This window comes from Neovison vison, chromosome 3, assembly GCF_020171115.1.
Source record: "Neovison vison isolate M4711 chromosome 3, ASM_NN_V1, whole genome shotgun sequence".
Classification (NCBI taxonomy): Eukaryota; Metazoa; Chordata; class Mammalia; order Carnivora; family Mustelidae; genus Neogale; species Neogale vison.
In genome coordinates, this window is record NC_058093.1 from 179,710,195 (window position 1) to 179,728,417 (window position 18,223).

At 44.1% G+C, this 18,223-nt stretch overlaps 1 protein-coding gene across 1 annotated transcript in view; it reads right to left on the minus strand.

Moving 5' to 3' along the window:
* Positions 1 to 18,223, minus strand: part of LAMA1 (laminin subunit alpha 1) — a 159,389-nt gene that overhangs the window by 36,561 nt on the left and 104,605 nt on the right. The window contains exons 30-40 of the mRNA XM_044243374.1: positions 16,300 to 16,421; positions 13,930 to 14,016; positions 13,458 to 13,651; positions 12,812 to 12,954; positions 10,835 to 10,924; positions 9,281 to 9,392; positions 7,672 to 7,834; positions 2,828 to 3,038; positions 2,505 to 2,621; positions 2,239 to 2,402; positions 163 to 298 (exon numbers count right to left, since the gene is read on the minus strand). Of these exons, the coding sequence (XP_044099309.1) occupies positions 163 to 298; positions 2,239 to 2,402; positions 2,505 to 2,621; positions 2,828 to 3,038; positions 7,672 to 7,834; positions 9,281 to 9,392; positions 10,835 to 10,924; positions 12,812 to 12,954; positions 13,458 to 13,651; positions 13,930 to 14,016; positions 16,300 to 16,421 (1,539 nt within the window). The remainder of the gene's footprint in view (positions 1 to 162; positions 299 to 2,238; positions 2,403 to 2,504; positions 2,622 to 2,827; positions 3,039 to 7,671; positions 7,835 to 9,280; positions 9,393 to 10,834; positions 10,925 to 12,811; positions 12,955 to 13,457; positions 13,652 to 13,929; positions 14,017 to 16,299; positions 16,422 to 18,223) is intronic.

An 18,223-nucleotide genomic window follows, 5' to 3' on the forward strand; every position in this document is an offset into this window, starting at 1 on the left:
ACTTATATCACATGATGACAGAGTCAAACAGCTCTCACCAGACAAGAATGGTGACAAGCATGAATTTAAGCCACTGAGTCTTTGCTCAGCACCTTTTGGAACAATCTTCCACAGTGTCTAGAAAAGGAAGTCATACACTGTGGCCCCCAGGGCAGCTCTCACCAGGCTCGTTGTAGTCACCATCTCAAGAGCATCTTTTGCCAATTTCTCTGATTCTTCAACCAGGCTCCTAATGTTGGAATGGACGTGTGTTGCGCTGGTGGCATTCAGGGACACGTGTCTCACATTGCCAAGACCACTGTGTAAGCAGCATATTTACAGACATTAGCACAAACTAAAGGAAACTTGCCCACTATTCCTGAAAGCTTCCGGGTTTCTTACCCTTAGAAAAGTTCAAGGAATAACAACACAGGGACTCCCCTCTAATTCCAAAGGTAATCTTCAAAAGTAGCTACGTCGTCACTGGAACACTCAGAAGCACTGTTTAATTAACACCCGCAGAGTGGACTATCGCTTGTTTCCCATGGTTCTAACCATCCACAAGTTTCCACCAGCTGCCCTCAACATTCCTGCATTTCTGTGCAGCCCCCCACATCTGTCTGGGCTACCGCTGTGTGTCTGCCTTGGCTGTCATCTCTCCTGCTGCACACATGCTAATTTCCGAAAAGCTTCCCTAAGCATATATAAGGATGCTGAATCTTGTTCCTCAAAAGATAGATACCAATTGGATGAAACTCACAAGAGGATTTGGAGGAGGATCAGATAATATTTCAATCATCTGAACTTCCCTCTTACAAGTGGGCAAATCACTTATGAACCCGCCAACTGGTAATGGCGCAATTTCATCCAGCGCACTCTATCTTGAAAATGAAATCTGACAATTGACACATCTTTGCCTGCTGAGTAACTCACTTCGTTTTCTCCCCAAGGTTATCAAGTTGAGGGATTCCCAAACCAGACACCAGCAGTTACTGCTTGATTGGCACAATCTGGTGATTTATAAATAAAAGATAATGATGTTACTTAACTTCCCGTAGCATACCACATTGCTCTTACTAACTGTACCAGGCAATATGGGTTTTGTCCTAGCTATGTATGTAGGCAGAATATTTTTTTTTCTCTTTTGGGAAATAATGAAAGCTGATGAAAAGATAGGAGCGGGGTATCTAATTCCATTTTCTATTATGGATTCCTATGGCACGTGTAGGCGGTAATGCTTCATGCACCACATAATTTACGCAACGTTCTATCTTATAGCATTTTTAATTGCTTTCCTTGTGTGAGCTAATCTTCTATGGCAGCATCCCTCAAATTGGAAAGATATTTCTTTTCCCCCCTCCCGCAAAACACACCCAACGTACAGCAGCACACACATTCCCAGTGAGTCCAGACTCTTTCTACCTATAATTGTAACAAACTTAAAAGAAATAAATTAACCAATTAACTCACAATATTGTGTGAATGTCTGGTAAGAACGAAATGCTAGTTCCTTCATTTGCTGTCCATTAGATAACATGGGAATCTTTTTTTTTTTTTTTTTTTTTTTTGAAAACATGGGAATCTTTAAAAACGTGACAAAGCCCAGGTCATGATCTTTGAGTGGGAGGAGGACAAGGGGACAAAAACATCGGTATTTTTGAAATTCTTCCAGGTGATTCCAAAGTGCAGACAAGTTTGAGAACCACTGTCCTCAAGTCATGCTTCTCATTTAGAAATGCTTTGTCACAAGTTGAGGACATATTTAACAAATGCTAAAAACATGTTAAGATAACTGTAAGACAACAGTAGGCCTTCAGGTAGTAGAAAATAAAGGGGATGGTGTCTTCCAGTGTGGGCAACCACAACTTCTAACCATCCATAAAGCCAGCCAAATCACAAGCTCCAGAAGGACAAGATTTGTAAAAAAAAAAAAAAAAAAATCAATATCTTCATTCTGTCCAACCTACAATGCCATGAGCACTGAGTCATTCCTTAATAAGGCCTTCATGGCTTGATGATATCATGACATAATATTTGTTTGACTCCTAACCAGTTCACTGTGCATTTTCCCATCGTATGTGGAAGGATGACCACCTTATCAGACATGGGAGGAAATCCTCCTTGCCACGTGCATAAAATAGGAGTCGTCGGTTGTAGACCAAAAAAGAGTGACTCAACACTGTGAGCAAAGCAGCCATTCTTACTGTCCTTGCTCCGCAGGATCACCCACCCTGGGGCTCTTGCAAAGTCAGCTCTCACCTGTCCAGAGCACGTGTTCGTCTCTGGAGCTCAGCTGCATGGTCCTCTGCTCTGTAGACGAGGTCCAGTGCTTTTCTTCTGGACATCTGCATGACCAGATCATCCACGTGGCTCCTGATTTTGGCAGTCCACAGAAGCAGCTCATCACGGTGACGTTCTAACTGCTGCGTGGAGAAATTCACCTTGTGAGCACAGGTGCCTCTGTGGACCGATGTACCCGTGTGCATGGGAACAAGGTGCAGGAAGAGGTTCCGAGCCAGACTTACTGCCAGCGCCTTCTGAGCCGCCTCAGCACGAGTGGTGACAGCCTCTAGCAATCGTCTCCCTCTGGCAATTAGCGTCGAGGTCAAGTTCTGTTCTTCTTCAACACGCTGCTTCTTTTCCTGGGGCCAAAAAAAAAAAAACACCTCACCTTTGAGGATGCTTCAAAAAGCAAGCCAGCATCTGAACATTACTGCTTGACACTACGTGCGGGAGTTAGTAGGTGGGGCTCGTTTCTAAAGAAGCTAAAAATGGAATTAACGACATAGGAGAGTTGGGCTCCCAGCCCTGAGAGAGAAGGAAAGAGCCCATCCTTCTGGAGACTCACGTGGAACTCGTGCAGGTTGGCACGGACAATGCGCAACAGGCGGTTGGTTTCCCGGGTCCTCGCCTCTGCCTCCCTTGTCAGGTCTCCTGCTGTCTGTAGCTCACTGGTGTGTTTTGAAAGGAGGCTGCTCGCTGCTGCTTTGAAGACCTCCAGCTCTTTCTGTGGCTTCTGGTAATTCTTCTGAATTTGTGATAACACATCTTCAGCAGCCCTGTTAGATATAGACGGTGTAGGTAGTAAGTAAATGAACAACGACCCTCCTCTCATGAATGGACAGCGAAAGACTCTGCATTTCCATCCCTTGTGTCGTCCTGCCGTCAAAAGGGGTACATTCTCACCTCTTAAAAGAGGAAATAATTTTTTCTAAGACAGCTATAGACATAGCGTATTTGCACTTTATCCTTAACAGGCGATCTTTAGTCATGAACTTCCTAACATATTTTCGTAGAGGAATTCAAAGAAATCTTCTCTCCAGTTCCATCCAGGAAAACTGGGCCACGGTCTGTGGGTGGTGACAGAGGCCATCTTGCTTTTTGGTACAGCAAGAAATTGAAAAGAGGCTATCCAGTGATTTGTTTCATTTGTTATGAAGTTATAAATCTATCTAGAAGACATAAAGATTTTCCTACAGCTAGTTAAAAAACAGATATTATAAAAACTGAAAATCCAAATGCCAGAAAGATCTAACTTGTACCACTGGAAAGAGCAAGCTTTAGGAAATCAAACCACATGTTTTCCTATTCTTTCGTAAATATGCTATCAAACCACTTGTTTAAATCAGTTTTGACTTTAAAGTTACACAATAATACAATTTTCACACTGTAAACCTTCACAGGGGTTGAATATATCCGATTAACTTCCTGCTTCAATTTGCTGGGAGAACTCAGAAAAATTTCATGGAAAATGCCTTGTAAGTCACCCTCAGCTTCCACAGACAACCTATTGCTGTCCTAAGACACAACAGAAAACATTTTCCACAGGTACATACTTAAACTCTGACATCATTGGAACATCACCAGAACTTCGAACACTCTTACAATTTCCCATGATTTCTCATGATAATTAGGATACAGGCAACAAGAACGAAAAGTACATGGGAAACATAAGCAAACCAATATATTTCTGATGTCTGACCATGGATCCCTTCATACCATTAAACAAAGAATCTAAGACATTTCGATGAATGGCTTTACCACCTAACCTGTGATCACGGGCAATGGTAGAGTCATCAACGACTTGACAAAGATTAAAAACAAAAAACCTCAGCAGCGCTCTTCATTTCTTCCTACAAAATTTGTCCAATGAATAAAATTAAACCAGTGTTTCTCCAATTACATTCCTCCATGGCCCTCAAGTCCCGTGAGTTGGAAGCAGGTTCTGGGAGAAAGAGCTCTGTGGTGAAGCCAGGCCGTGCTCTCTCCGCTCCCCTCAGAGACTCACCACACATGTCTTTAGAAACGAGCCCCACCTACTAACTCCCGCACATAGTGTCAAGCAGTAATGTTCAGATGCTGGCTTGCTTTTTGAAGTCTCTCCGCTCCCCTCAGAGACTCACCACACATGTCAGCATACTACAAGCTTTGAGAAGACTTGCCCTGAAGACCTTGCCTCTCCTGAGTGGACACTGTCTTTCCCAAACTTATGCAGTCACAGGACACATTTCTTAAAGATTCTTATTTGAGAGACAGGAAGAGAGTGCATGTGCACCCAAGTTGGGGGGAGGAGGGGCAGAGGGAGAAGCAGACTCCCTGCTGGGCAGGGAGCCCCACACAGGGCTCGATCCCAGGACCCTGCAATCATGACTGGAGCCAAAGGCAGATGCTTAACTGAGTCCCTCAGGTGCCCCAGGACATACTTCTTTAACGAAGCAGCTTTGGATAGCTCTGGGGACCAGCATGGAAAACAGATGGGGAGCAGAGCTACGGCTGATAAGGTAAAACGTGCCATCAGGGGCACAGTGTGCACAGGGAAACAGCAGGCCAGATTCTGCTCTCCTTTGCCAGCCCTGGGCTGCTGTCTGTGAGCACTCCCACTGTTCCCTCTCTGAGAAGAGTGGCTCAGGGCCTCCACCGTTTGTCCAAGCAAGGTGCTTTAACACCTGCTTTCCCTCAGAGTCTGGAATTTGGCATATTCTAGGTAGAGGGTGCATACGGGGTCAGCCCCCAAGAAAAACCTTGGACGCTGAACTTCTCAATGGGCTCCCCCCGGGAAGAAACATCACACGTGTGGTGTTGCATTTTTGTTGCCAGTGTCAGAGTGTGATGTGACCCCCTCAGGAGGGGGAGAGCACTTAGGGAAGGCTGCATGGATTCTCCAAGCTCTGCTGTGTCTTCCTCCCTATGCATCCCGCTGTGTGTCCTTAATACATGACCTAGAAATCTTGGCCAGGAGTCCTGAAGGTCCTTAGGAAAATTCTGACTGTGGGCATGGTCCTGGGGACACCAACACAAGCATGATAAGCTACTGGAAGGTGTGAGAAGTAGTCTTGCTTATAAGAAGGCCATACTTCAGGTAAATGGCCAGGTTTCTAAGAGTTATAATAAAAAAGCAGATACATAATTCCTAAAATTATCCATGAAATTTGAAATGGCATAAATACAGAGGGATTATCTAGGGAAAATAGGAAAGAGTAGGCCAGAGAATACATTTTAAACAAAATTTTAAAAAATAAAGGTTAGCTTTAGTAATGATTGTACTCACAAGTTAGAGAGATCAACAATCTTGTAGATAACTTTATTCCAAATAGAAGCAGAAGGGCTACAACAGAGAAAGGGCAGTGGAGGCCCTAGCAGGCAAGGCAGGTCGGGGATGCTAAGGGAAGAGGATGGGAGAGAGGGAAGAGGGTGGCTTCTCCCCTTCCTTGCAAATGCTTCTTAGAAAATGAGCTCTTCCCAATTGGACAGGAAGGCTCTGCTTTCCTTTGTATTCCCAACTCCTAGCACAATGCCTATCACCGGGGCACTCTATCCATTTGATGAACAAAAGAATGAATGAATGATTGAACTGACATGGAAGGGTAATAGTGGGTGAGGACATCCCTACAACTGATTCCCAGGAATCTTCATGCTTAATAATCTCCACCATCTTTAACAAGACTCTGATGTGTGGCCAAGGGAGGGAACAGTAACAAGAGACAACATCACGGGGAGGGGGAGGAAGCAGTGGGACCCACCGGGGAGCCTGGGCACGCTGGAGATAGATGGAGCTGTAATCAGATACATGACATTTGCACGTAATCCTGCAGGCAGCGGGGAGCTAAGGGTGGTTGGGAAACGGAGCATAGCTGCACTGAGCCTGGGGTAACCACCTCAAGAATGGTGGGCCCCGGTAAGACCTGCGTGGAGGTATGATCCCTGTTCACTGCTGCTGCCTACTTCTGCCATGCATTTCAGGGGAAGGAGGGTGCACATGAGAGGTCAGGGTCAGGGGGAGCAGGATTATACTGGAGCAGAGGTTTCTGACCCGGCCACTGACATTCTACCCACCTGTCTTTTCTGGACTAGGTCTCAAGTGGTTCTTCCTTTGGTGTTTGGTTGGAAAATCATAGGTTTTAGAGTGATACAGATTTAGGGGTATGGTCTGTTTTCATATTATCCTGGAGGTCTAATATCGGGCAAAGTGCTTAGAGTCTCTGGTCCTGTTTCCCCAAGCTAGTTCCTCCCCAACCTCACAAAGCAGCTAAGCAGATTATGTGACAAGATGAGAGAAGCAAAGTCTTCACGGCCCCCTCCCCTAGCCCAGAGCAGGTGCCCCAAGATGGCAGCCCTCTTCCTCATTTCCTGGGACCTCGCTCTCCTCTCCTCTCCTCTCCTCTCCCCTTGTGGGTTTTGTGATTAGTTCTGAGCCCTAACTGATGCTCTAGAGATTATTTTACTAGTTCTCTCTCCAAAGGCCACCTGACATTTTTTTTTTCACCTAACAAATCAACGACAATGTCAAAAATCGTATTCAATGATGAAGAAAGATGTAAGCTCAACTTTGCAGCATGTTGCCAGTGGAAGTGTAAAGGAATTTTTAAACCTTTAAGAAAATAATCTGGAAATGCAAGTCAGGAGTCTTCAAAATGCAAATTCCATGATTTCACTTCTTATCACCTCTCCTAATAAGAGGATAGTGTAAAATAGAGGAAAAGATTTTAGTCTAAGATGGGCCATCACAACATTATTTAAAATAGCAAAATATATTAATATCCGTTAAATATGACACTACAGGAAATGGAACTATGATGCCCTATTGTGTAACTGTTTAAACCCGACTGAAGATATTTATCATAACCTGCAAGAAAGATAGCTTGCATTCCATTACATCAAGTAATAACTGCGAAAATACTAAGAAAAAAGCCTGAAAGGAAATACAAGCTCCGTGTGAGCATGTCCCTGAATTCGCTGATCTGTCACTGCATATGGTGGTTTTCCATGAAAGTTTGAACAACTGAGCTAAATCATTCTGGCATAACATCCGTCTGTGTTAGAGCCTACAGCCCAGGGACTAGCCACTAAACTGTATTTTCTTCCATGAGAATTTACCGCATTATAGTTGATCTTCAATAAATACAGCATCATGAGGATCTTTTGTTTGTGTTAGATGGAAATGTTCTTCTGGAGCCACAGGGAAAAAGCAAGCCCATGGCACAAAGATAGATATTGGCACTGACTGTATTTTTCTCTGTTCAGAGTGGCTGGCACCCATCGTTTCATTTATTTGACAATCATGCCCCCTCTTTCTGACATTCTGCGCCAGTGACAGCGTTCTTTCCTTCCCCTCCTTGCACGCATCTCCCTCTCCACAGCACTCAAACTCCTACCTCTAATTGGTTGTGTCACGAATGGTATTTAGAAACTTACTTGAGTTCCCGTATGGCATTTTGGTACAAATGCATGAAATGCCTTTTCTGTATGGTTTCCAGCAGAGATGTAATATTCTTTTGCATGTTCTGAAGAGCAGAACTGGGTAGCTGGAAATCTTCATCCAAGGTCTGATTTAGAGTTGCTGCTTTTTCAATCATTTCTATGGAGACAAGTCATCAATCATGTAACAGGTCTCTCAAAAGTGAACAGCACTAAAATGGAAAAACTTAGAAACTTCTTCAGCAAGGTGGGCTTTGTTCATCCAAACTAGGTTGAACCTCAGGCCAGGCAGGTCAGCCCATGTATCCCAATGCACTCTGGTTGTCCCATATCAAAATACTCATGGGCTTGAGATTACTGGTTGACTTAATGTTGGTCTGCCCCAGTGTCCATAAACTTGTAAGGGCTGTGCTCGCCATGTTTACCTCAGCATTTCCTGCACCTGGCACAAACGTTAGCGCATAGAAGCACTTGGTAAATATTTACCTCATGCATGAACCACCAGTGCTCAATATTACTCTTTTTAATAAGCACATTATTTCATCCAATAATTTCCTTACCTTTGGCCTTACAAAGTCTAATTTGTATTGGAATTTGTACCTTATGTATTCTTAAACTAATCCAACAAGAAAAGCAAGGATATGTTTCTGGTGCTAGAAAACTACCAGTCAGATTGGATGAGACGGCCCAGTTAAGTAGGACTAAACTACTCTACTATTGTGGGTATACTTTGGGATCACATTGAAGCCCCAAATCCCGTCAACATCTATTCTGGGCAAAGGGGTGGGTGTTGAGAGTTTAGCTCAGCTACACTCCATGGTGTTGCTGCCGTGGAATCCATTTTGTTCAGCCAAGAAGCCTGCAGTAACCTTGAACTGGACAGTAGTTCCTCATGCAAACCCGTGCCCTAGATAGCCTTGGCAGGGTCACAAGCAAATGTCAGTTTTGTTAATGACTTCCCCAAAAGTTCTTGCGACCAACAGTCTTCCCAGCCCCCCAGGGCCTTCTGCTTGTGGGCCTCTTCAGTAGGACCTCAACAGGGCTTACCCAAACCCTCCTGTTTTGGTTCGATTGACCAACCCAGACTTAGCCTGGGACCCCAAAAGACTCCAATGAAGAACCTTGATAAAGGCATGTGTCCCAGGTCATCTCTTTCTCTCTGCCTGCACCCTGCCTTAACCTCCCCCTGACATGGCGGGCACTTCCTGCTGGACCTGTGAGTCATAAACTTCTCTTGTGGTCTGTTGTGGAAGTCTGGCTCACCACCCAGCACCCTGTGCTCTGCTTAATAAATGTTAATCTGACAAATTCTTAACGGATGGGGAGGCACCATGTCCACTCGATCCTTAGGGACTAAATATAAGGCATTATAAAGAAAATAAAGAAAACGTCCATTTTTTTTTTTTTTAAGACAAACTCCCAATGAAAGACTATGATCCAGACAATTCAAGATCCCCAACTACAGACTGTTCCAGGCCTTTGGTCCTGGGACGTCTAGTGCAAGTCACACACATCTATTTCTATGTTTAATAAAGGGAATGGAGCTTTTCCCACCGAATAAGCACAAGTCAGACACTGACCCCCAATCACACACTGAGCACCCTACCTTGGATATTTATCTGCAGCTTCTCAGTAAATGTCAGGAGGTCTTGAGTCTTGCTGAGGATTCTTTCAGTCTCCCTGGTTACATTTTGGCTACTCATCAACACTCTGGCGAGCTGACAGAAAATAAAGGTCCCAGGTTAGTTTGACTCGGACGGACATGCAAGCTTTGGTGTAGCAGTTGTCTCTTCTAAGCCACAAACTATGTCCCTGAGTCTGGAGTAAAGTTGTGCACCGATTCATGTAAGCCAAGTGAGTATTTCAGGGTGGAAACTAAGGGGCTAATGAAACAATTTACTACTCACTCTGTGGGAGAAAAGATGGTATCTTTTTTTTTTTTTTTTTTAGGCTCTCAAACCACAGCCTTCCTCAATGCCTATTGTGAAGACCTTACACTCATTTCAGGACCCAAGGAGACAGAATATCAAAAGTACACTCTTGCCAATTTGTATTGAACAGGAGAATTCCATCAAGGAGTAAAGAACACGGAGTCAGGCAAACTGGGTTTCAGGCCGGAGACCCAGCTGCTCCCGAGCCTCACCGATAACATGGAGTCAAGTCGCCCCTTAACCTCCCGCGGCTTCCTGAGGCCAACGCGCCACGATGTGTGTGAGGCCGGCAGACCAAGGGCAGAGACTTGGCTGCGTTCTGCTGTTATTTTCATTAGGAATGTTATAATTTGCAAAAGGAAAGCCTGTTTGTAATTTTCAGGAGCATCAAGGAACCAGTCTGGTTCTAAAAGTGTTTTCTAGTCAAAATCCAAAGAGAATCTTCTTTAATGGATAGAGAGAATTATTTTAATCGGCTTATCATTTCCTACCAAATGTTCGCTTACTGAGGTACTTAGAGCACATTTAAACCCTTAAACTCCTCCCAAATCATCCTTAAATCTAAATTAACAGAAACCAACCTAATATTTTAGGGTGCACGGGTGTGTGTGTGTGTGTGTGTGTGTGTGGAGAGACAGAGACTAGTTATGTATATGCATAGTATACATACACTATCATACACATGTATATACACACACACGTAGGTGTGGGTGTGCGAACACACACACATGAAATTCAAAAGCAAAAATTATAAATTTGACAATAGGCCTCCCTCCCCGTCTGCAAATGAGGAGACTCTTTTTGGGGTGGCTTCAAACCACTCACGTGGCCTGGGCTGAACAAAAGTGATTCTCTGCTGACATCCAAACAGGCTCACTTGACATTCAAAGGGCACAAATCAGCAGCACGAGGCCCGGGGTCTGAGTGTTGCTCAGAGAACACACACCCGCCCGCCCACCCCTCGGTTCACAGGAGGAAATGAGAGGCTGTTGGTCCTGTGACGGCCAATTCTTCCCTCGGCAGAGGTGACAGTAGAAATTAAGGCAGGAGTCTCTTCCCACTGAAGCACGGAAACTGGCAGGGTTAAAACCAATTTGATGACAAAGTACCTGGAGCACTGCCCCTGGGAGGAAGAGGCTGCCCTGATTTAACAGAACCTTCCAGACCGCCCCAATGCAATTGCTTTCAAGGGCTGCATGGGAAACGGGCCCTCTACGTGGAGAATTTACCTCCCTTCGCAGACTGTCTGTCTGTTCTGCAACACCTTCAAGCTGATCTTTTGCCAGTTCCTTCTGTGGATTTTCTTTTAATAAAGCTTCCTAAAAAGAACAAAGTAAACAAATTACAGTGCTTCAAAAAAACAAATTTGCTGGCTCTTGACTAAAGCACTTTTGTTGTCGTTCACAGAAAGAAATTCTTTCCTTGAAACTGCATTAAGAAATAAAATGGATCACATTTACTTAAGGGTTGATTCTAGTACTATGTCTCTGTACTGCCATTTTTTGCATTACATTTCCTATATAGATATGAAATTAAAGTCTGATATGTCATGCAGAAGCAAATATTGCCACAGTTCTGACTTAAGTCTGGTTTAATTTCAATATCAGAGTCACGTAAGTTTTCACTATAATAGCTAACATCTTAAAAATGTTTACTAGGCTAAAATACAAAAGTATTATATAAAGAATAGCCTTTGTGATTCCTGACAATGCCGTGCTAAAGTTAGGCTAACTCGCCTCTAATTTTGTTACTTGTATGGTTTTATTTTAGTGTTATACCAAGCCTGGGAGGGGCCTGGATTATTGTGAAGGGGTAGGGGAGTCAAGGAAGTTGCCCACAGAGGCAGTGAGGTAGAAACAGTGGACAGTTTAAGAGCTCACTCAATATATAAACATAAAAATTTGTTTAAAAATTTGACAAAGTCAGGGTGCATGGGTAGCTCAACTGCTTGGGTGTCTGATTCTTGATTTTAGCTCAGCTCAACCTCTTGGGTTGGTAAGATTGAGCCTCACATTGGGCTCCATGCTGGGTGTGGAGCCTGCTTAGGATTCTCTCTCTCCCTCTCTCTCTGCCCCTCCCCTGCTCATTCACTCACATGCTCTCTCTCCCTTTCAAATAAATAAATAAATAATTGACAACGTGTTTTAAATAAGAGCAAGTCATTGAAAAACAGTTAAAACTTAAATCAAGTATTTATCTTACTTGATAAATTTAAAATATAGTTATATTGCTAGGGTCCATACTGACAAAATAGTATTGATTGTTTGTGTCTATAGTGATTAGAAATTCAAACTTTTTTGAGAATTTTTTAAGAATTTTTTTGTCTTTCAAAAATGTCTTACTCATCTGAGGAAAATAATATAAAAAACATCTCTTAGAGTTCCCCAACCTTTATTTATGGTCATTATGTCTATGGAGAAAAGCCCACCATAAACAAGAATTGATGGTTGAAACAGCCAGATTCACAGGCCTCAGGAAATGTTAAGTCTAGGAAAAGCACTTTTATCTAAAAAAGGCATTCAGGAAGGACTATCCCTTTTATTACCACATGACACAGTGAATTGATGATCTCATGTCTGAATGTAAAGGTTTTAAGCAAAATTAAGAATCTCATTTTTTTTTTTCCAATCAGAAGGAAAAAAATGCTAACAGTAGAATGCTGTCTACTAAGCCAGTTTTTTCACTTCTCACCCTCTTGTTTTGGACCCAGATCCTGTTTGACTAAACATAAAACTATGATTTACCACCAGAGATTTTTAGATAGACTTCTAGGGAGAAGAAAATTTTGTGGCTTACAAATCTAGTTAGGAATACATTTACAGAAAACAATTGACCTTCAGCGTATTCCAGCATTAAAAGAAGATACCATCTATTTTTTTTTTCTCCTGTATTTGTAGTAGGACAACCACTTTCTAATATCCAAGGAGGAGTGAGTGGGCTCTTGTCTTAGCCCAAAAGGCCGCAGGGCAGATGGGGAGGGATTTATATGGAGACATCTATGGAACAACGCTTGAATAATTGGAGCAGTCCTGCAGGGAACAGGTTAGGGCTGGGATGCTGAATTCCCAGGTTACCCTAGAGAGAAGCCTGGATGCCTGGTGAGGCACAGACAAGGACAAAACACTGTCCTCAGCAACTCTCTCTCTCTCTCTCTCTCTCTCTCAGGGACATAGGTTTCTACCAATCTCTGTATTCCCAGTACCTACCCGGAGAGATTTCGTTGTATTTTCCAGGGTTGACAAAATTCCATATGGGACAGGGATAATGCCAGTGAGGTTCACAGAGAGGATGGTGTCACCAATATTCCCTAAGTCATTCAGCAGCACGCCTACACACTCATCATCACAGGCTAGAAGAAAAAGAAGTTGAGGTCATGCAATGTGGTGTGCACATTTTCTCATGGATTTGCACTAGCCATTCTGCATGACGTATTCATAAGCTGAGCACATGGCAAGACTTGCATAGACCACATCCAGTCTCGTGCCCCCACCACCTGTGTGCCCAGGAGAGGTAAGCAGCAAGCACTGAGCCTATTCTCACACGATGCCACAGAGCCTCAGATCAGATCAGTGACTTTCCCGGGGTCCCACAGAAAGAAACATCTGATCCCCTGTGTGGATCCCAGGCCTGGTGCTGTTTTCTCCTACCATTCCGACCTTCACAGTGCATTCACTCTGGATCTTTGACTTGGACCAACAGCAATGAATTCCAAATGCACTTCCATTCAGAGCCTGGCCTGTCCTATCCTCAGACAGTTTGCAGACACACTAAATGTATCCCGCTGGTGCCGCGGCAGGAACACCACGGAGAGAGAGAAAACTCTTTAAACACTGAGAGGAGGAGAATACCCACAAACACAATCGCTTTCCAGTAGAATGTGCCTCGGTTTGCATTCCTGGCATCGGAGCCCCGTGGCGCCGGGTCTGCAGACACACTGCCCGGACCTGCGGTCACAGTCCCCGTGCACGGAGCCACGCGGGCTGCAGTCACACTTCTGGCAGGTGCCTCCCGGCGCTCGAGGGTTTCCGTGATAGCCGGAGGAGCACCTACAGAAAGGAAGATACACGTGTGGACAGTAAGATCAACACCAGCCAATAGACACCCCAGCTTCCATCCAAGGACAGCCATCCTTTCTGCCAAGTGAAAAACAAAGAACACGAGCCCGTGGACCGCATTCCACTGGCTGGGAATACTAATAAGATTCCGTATCAGTCACACACATCCAAACCGAAAAAGTCTCCCATATCAGGTTAGTAAAACTGTCCTGTCTGCGTGAAGGCAGGGGACATGCGTAAGGACTTCCGTGGGGCACCCCGCCGCATACCTTTCACAGTACTGTCCTTCGTAGCCCAGAACACAGGCGTCACAGCGGAAATCGGCATCACCTTCCAAGACGCAAGTGGGGCTGAAGCTAGAAGGGAGAGAAAATAGCTTTTTGAATTCTCAGATCTATAACTTCAAATCTCCCTTATGCGATTTACGCGTTACTCTTAGGAAGGATGACACCAGACAACCTTTCCAGGGCTGAAAATCTAGTGGGGGCAAAAGGAAGGAAAACAAACACGTGATTGACACAAACACGAGCGTCTCTCGTATCCAAAAGATACTCAGTGCACACCCGTCCAGGGACAACCGAGTGCACACAGAGGACAAGAATCGACAGACTGCCTCGAATCTGTGCAATCCCACCCCTGACCACGAATCAGTCACCAAACAAGAAAGCTTTCCAGGTGGGAAGGGTCTTGTTCCGTGACTGCAGGGCATTATCACCTGGCTTCCGGGATGGAAAGGGGACTAGGGAACCCGGCAAGACCACGAGCAAGCGTGGAAAGGCGTGGCTGGACCCGTGCTGGTGACCAGCGGGAAAGGAGGCAAGGAGAAATGGCAGGGGAAGGCCCACGCACAAGGAGGCTGTGATCTGAAAATCAATGAGCCTAAAGGTAGGGAGCCATGTGATACACCTTTAGAGGCAAAATGACAGAGCCATTCAAAATGTAATAATCCTCTCAGGTCCCCTCACTCTGGGATACAGCTTTGGGCTCTTTCCTCCCCTTTTAAATGACCAAGGCGCCTTGCGCCATCTAGTGGCACATCTGGGTATCTGCAGGCAGCAGAGAAAAACAGCGGGGAGAACCTGATGTTTTAACCTGTGCTGAGTTTCCAGAATGACAGCTTCTCTTATCAGCCCAGCTTCAGTTCGGACTTTTTTTTTTTTTTTTTTTTTTTTTTCTCTTTAAAGACTAAAGGGACAGGCTTAGTGGAAGCATGAGATATGTAGAAAGTAAAGCATGTCTGCTATGGTCTCAGACGCAGAGATCATACAGATAGAGGTTTCTTACCTTTGTAGTCGCTTCCTCGTGTGTAAAATCTATTAGTGTGCATTTGGGGGTGATTAGAACATTTTTTTGACTGCAGAAGTAAAATGTTCAAACACTACACAAATGTGCAAATTAGAAGGTGAACTATTCTTTCAAACATTTCTCTGGGCTCATAGAGCCATGGAGCTATGGGCATGGATACACGTGGAGATACGAATTTTCACTAAAACAGCGTATCATGTTTTCAGTTATATAACTTAATTGGCCATTTCTCCAATTCTGCGCATACATATATACGCAGTTCTTGTCTCAGTATTTGTACAATCTTTCACTGTGGGTGTGCACTACATATTTTGTATTTTATATATTTATACATATTTTATATAAATATGTGTGTGTGTGTGTGTGTGTGTGTGTATCTTCCCTGTACATAGATATTTCATTTTCCCCTGCAATTGCGGGTGAATTTAGTATAGCTAAGCCATGCTAAAATAGATACGTCTTTACACATACATACAAATACTTCTATAACTTAGATGACAGGTGTGGAATTGGGGAGTCAAAATGGGTTATATTTAACACAAAAAGATAAATAGTAGTGAGTATAGATTTTAGGACGCTTGCTAGTTTAGAAGGAAGCTAACAGTGCCTGTCGTTTGGTACTTACTCATCATCAAGCATCACTCACTGGGAGACCATAGAGGAAGATTCAAGCAATGATTACAAAGAAAGCTCCATTTTAGTATACTAAGAGTTGGTTTTCTGTCTGCACATGTTCAATGTCTTTGTCAAATAGTCTCAGTGATGATGAAATGGTATTTATGAATTACAAGTTCATTTAAACCAAACAGGACCCACAGATATTCCAGTTTCCACACAAAACCTCTGCTTCTTTTTTGTGTTCTGATAATTCTATCTGAGCATCAGGATTTCAAGGCAGAGCCTGGCCCCGACTCATCATCATGAAGCATTTCTGCACCTCATGAGTCATGGGCTTAGACCAATTCTAACCCCATTCCCTGAAACAGGAACTGAATGCTTTATATCATTTTTCATAAAACCAGTAACCACCCATCTCCAGGTATCCTGGACAGAGAGGTGGGAGGCTAAGATTATTCTCTGAGAAACAAAAATTAAAAGTCCCTTCTTGCCTTGTTCCCATTTGAACACCCCAATACCAACACAGAGACTTTCCTTGGAAAAGATGCTCTTCAAATGCTGGGATCATGAACACGTTCGCTTAAAGGGAGCCTTTCTCGACAGATGGAGAAGATTAGTTAAAACCGGCCACCCCGAGAGCCTGTAAACCGAGGTGGAGGATGGAAGCAGCCCAGCTCGGCCAGCAAGGGCGGGCGGGCGCACCTGCGCGGGCTCACCTGGCAGGGCCGCTGCGGGGACAGGCGCATGGAGAGCAGTCACCCATGGAGCCGGTCACCTTCCCGTAGTACCCAGGAGCGCACACATCGCAGTGGTCCCCGGCGGTGCTGTGCATACAGTTCTGGAGTCCCGGGTTTCAAGAGGAGAGGAAAAGAATGGGAAACTGTTTAGAAATCACCCTTACCTCTGATAATTCTTAAGCAAGCCACACTGCTCAAATCAGGGAGCACTTTTTTTTTTTTTTTTAAATAATAAAGTAGGGAGAGCATTTTATTCTTCCTATTTTTTAAATCCTGGAAACACTGACACCTCTGACCTTCATTCATTATAATACAGTCTAGAAATTAATACAGTCTTTGTATGGAAAATATACACAGGGCTAAAATACCTATTTTATACACCCATACACACAGAGAGGGCTCCTAAAAGCAGCCAACCTTTGGTTCCTTAAAATAGGGATCTATAATATTCAGCAACAAATGATTTGAAGCACATCGGTTTTGTACACACGTGGGGTTCACTGATCACATGTGGGGCACTGAAAGCGCAGAAGTGAACAGATGATTTAGGAAACAGGGAAGAAAATGCCGGGTATTACAGCACCCCCAAGAGATTTTTGCAATAACCAAACCATTTCTAGTTACATCGGACGCCATCATTTCCATGACAGGTCCTACGATCCTGCCATTAAAAAAGCTTCTGAAGCTAAAAGAACACGTTTTTGTCGACATTTCCGAGATGAAATCTCCTTTGTCCACACAGTCCCTGGGCACTGCATTCTGTGGCCCATGTAAGTAGAGAAAGACGGGTAACAATGACGAACTAAAGGACAATCTATCCATGGCAGGGAGAGAGGCTATGGAAAGACACATTTTTATATATCTGAAACACTATTTTAAGTTCCTTTTGATTAAAAAATATCCTAGTATTTTTGGTTTTAAAATTACATTCCTATCTCACCTGATGGAAGTAGATTTTATTAGGATCCACATGCCCTAAATATGCTCTCTCTTTAGAAATAAAATTTGCAACCTCTTAAAAGGTATTAAATATTTGTTTTACTTTTATTTATTTTAGATTTTTTTAAATTTATTTGACAGAGATCACAAGTAGGCAGAGAGGCAGGCAGAGAAAGAGGAGGAAGCAGGCTCCCCGCTGAGCAGAGAGCCTGATGTAGGGCTCGATCCCAGGATGCCGGGGTGATGACCTGAGCCGAAGGCAGATGCTTTAACCCACTGAGCCACTCAGGCGCCTCTCAATCCTTGTTTTAATGATACAGTACAAATCCGATGAAGAATATAAAATGGGCGAGGACTGAGCAGATTTCCTGGCTGTCATTGCTAACATCAACTCTAGCACCAAACGCTCCCCAAATACACAAAGGATTGTGGACTTCCTGGCTTTCTTGATCCTAGAGGACTGAAGGCAAGCTGCCCCAGGGTGGCAGGAAACGAGAATCTGTTAACGTCCACTGACCTGCAGGATGAATTCCTTGCTGTGGGAAGTGCACAGAATAGGTGGGCCAGTCGTTCAATTGTAAAACCATTAAGTGGTGTCTCCTGGGAGCAGGTACTCGGGGGATAGGAACTCCCAGGGGATCTTGGTGGTCCTGAGTCTCCCCATTCCTTTCCAGGTCACACTTCTGACCAATCATTTTTATGATAATTCTGAGTCCCAGGGACATGAAGGGGAGGAGGGACACCTTATATGCTAAATGACAAAATCAGATCCAAAATGGCCTTGATACCCACCTATGTAATAATCCATAAGGGGTGCTTAAGGGATTTTGTCAAATCAAAGTGCCCTGTTGCACTAAACCACAAAAGAGACCTCACAAGATGAAGAGGCAGTGGTGACCAGGCTGGCAAAACCCACGGGCTGCATTCACGACACACCTAGCTTTAGAGAGCGATACACTTTGCA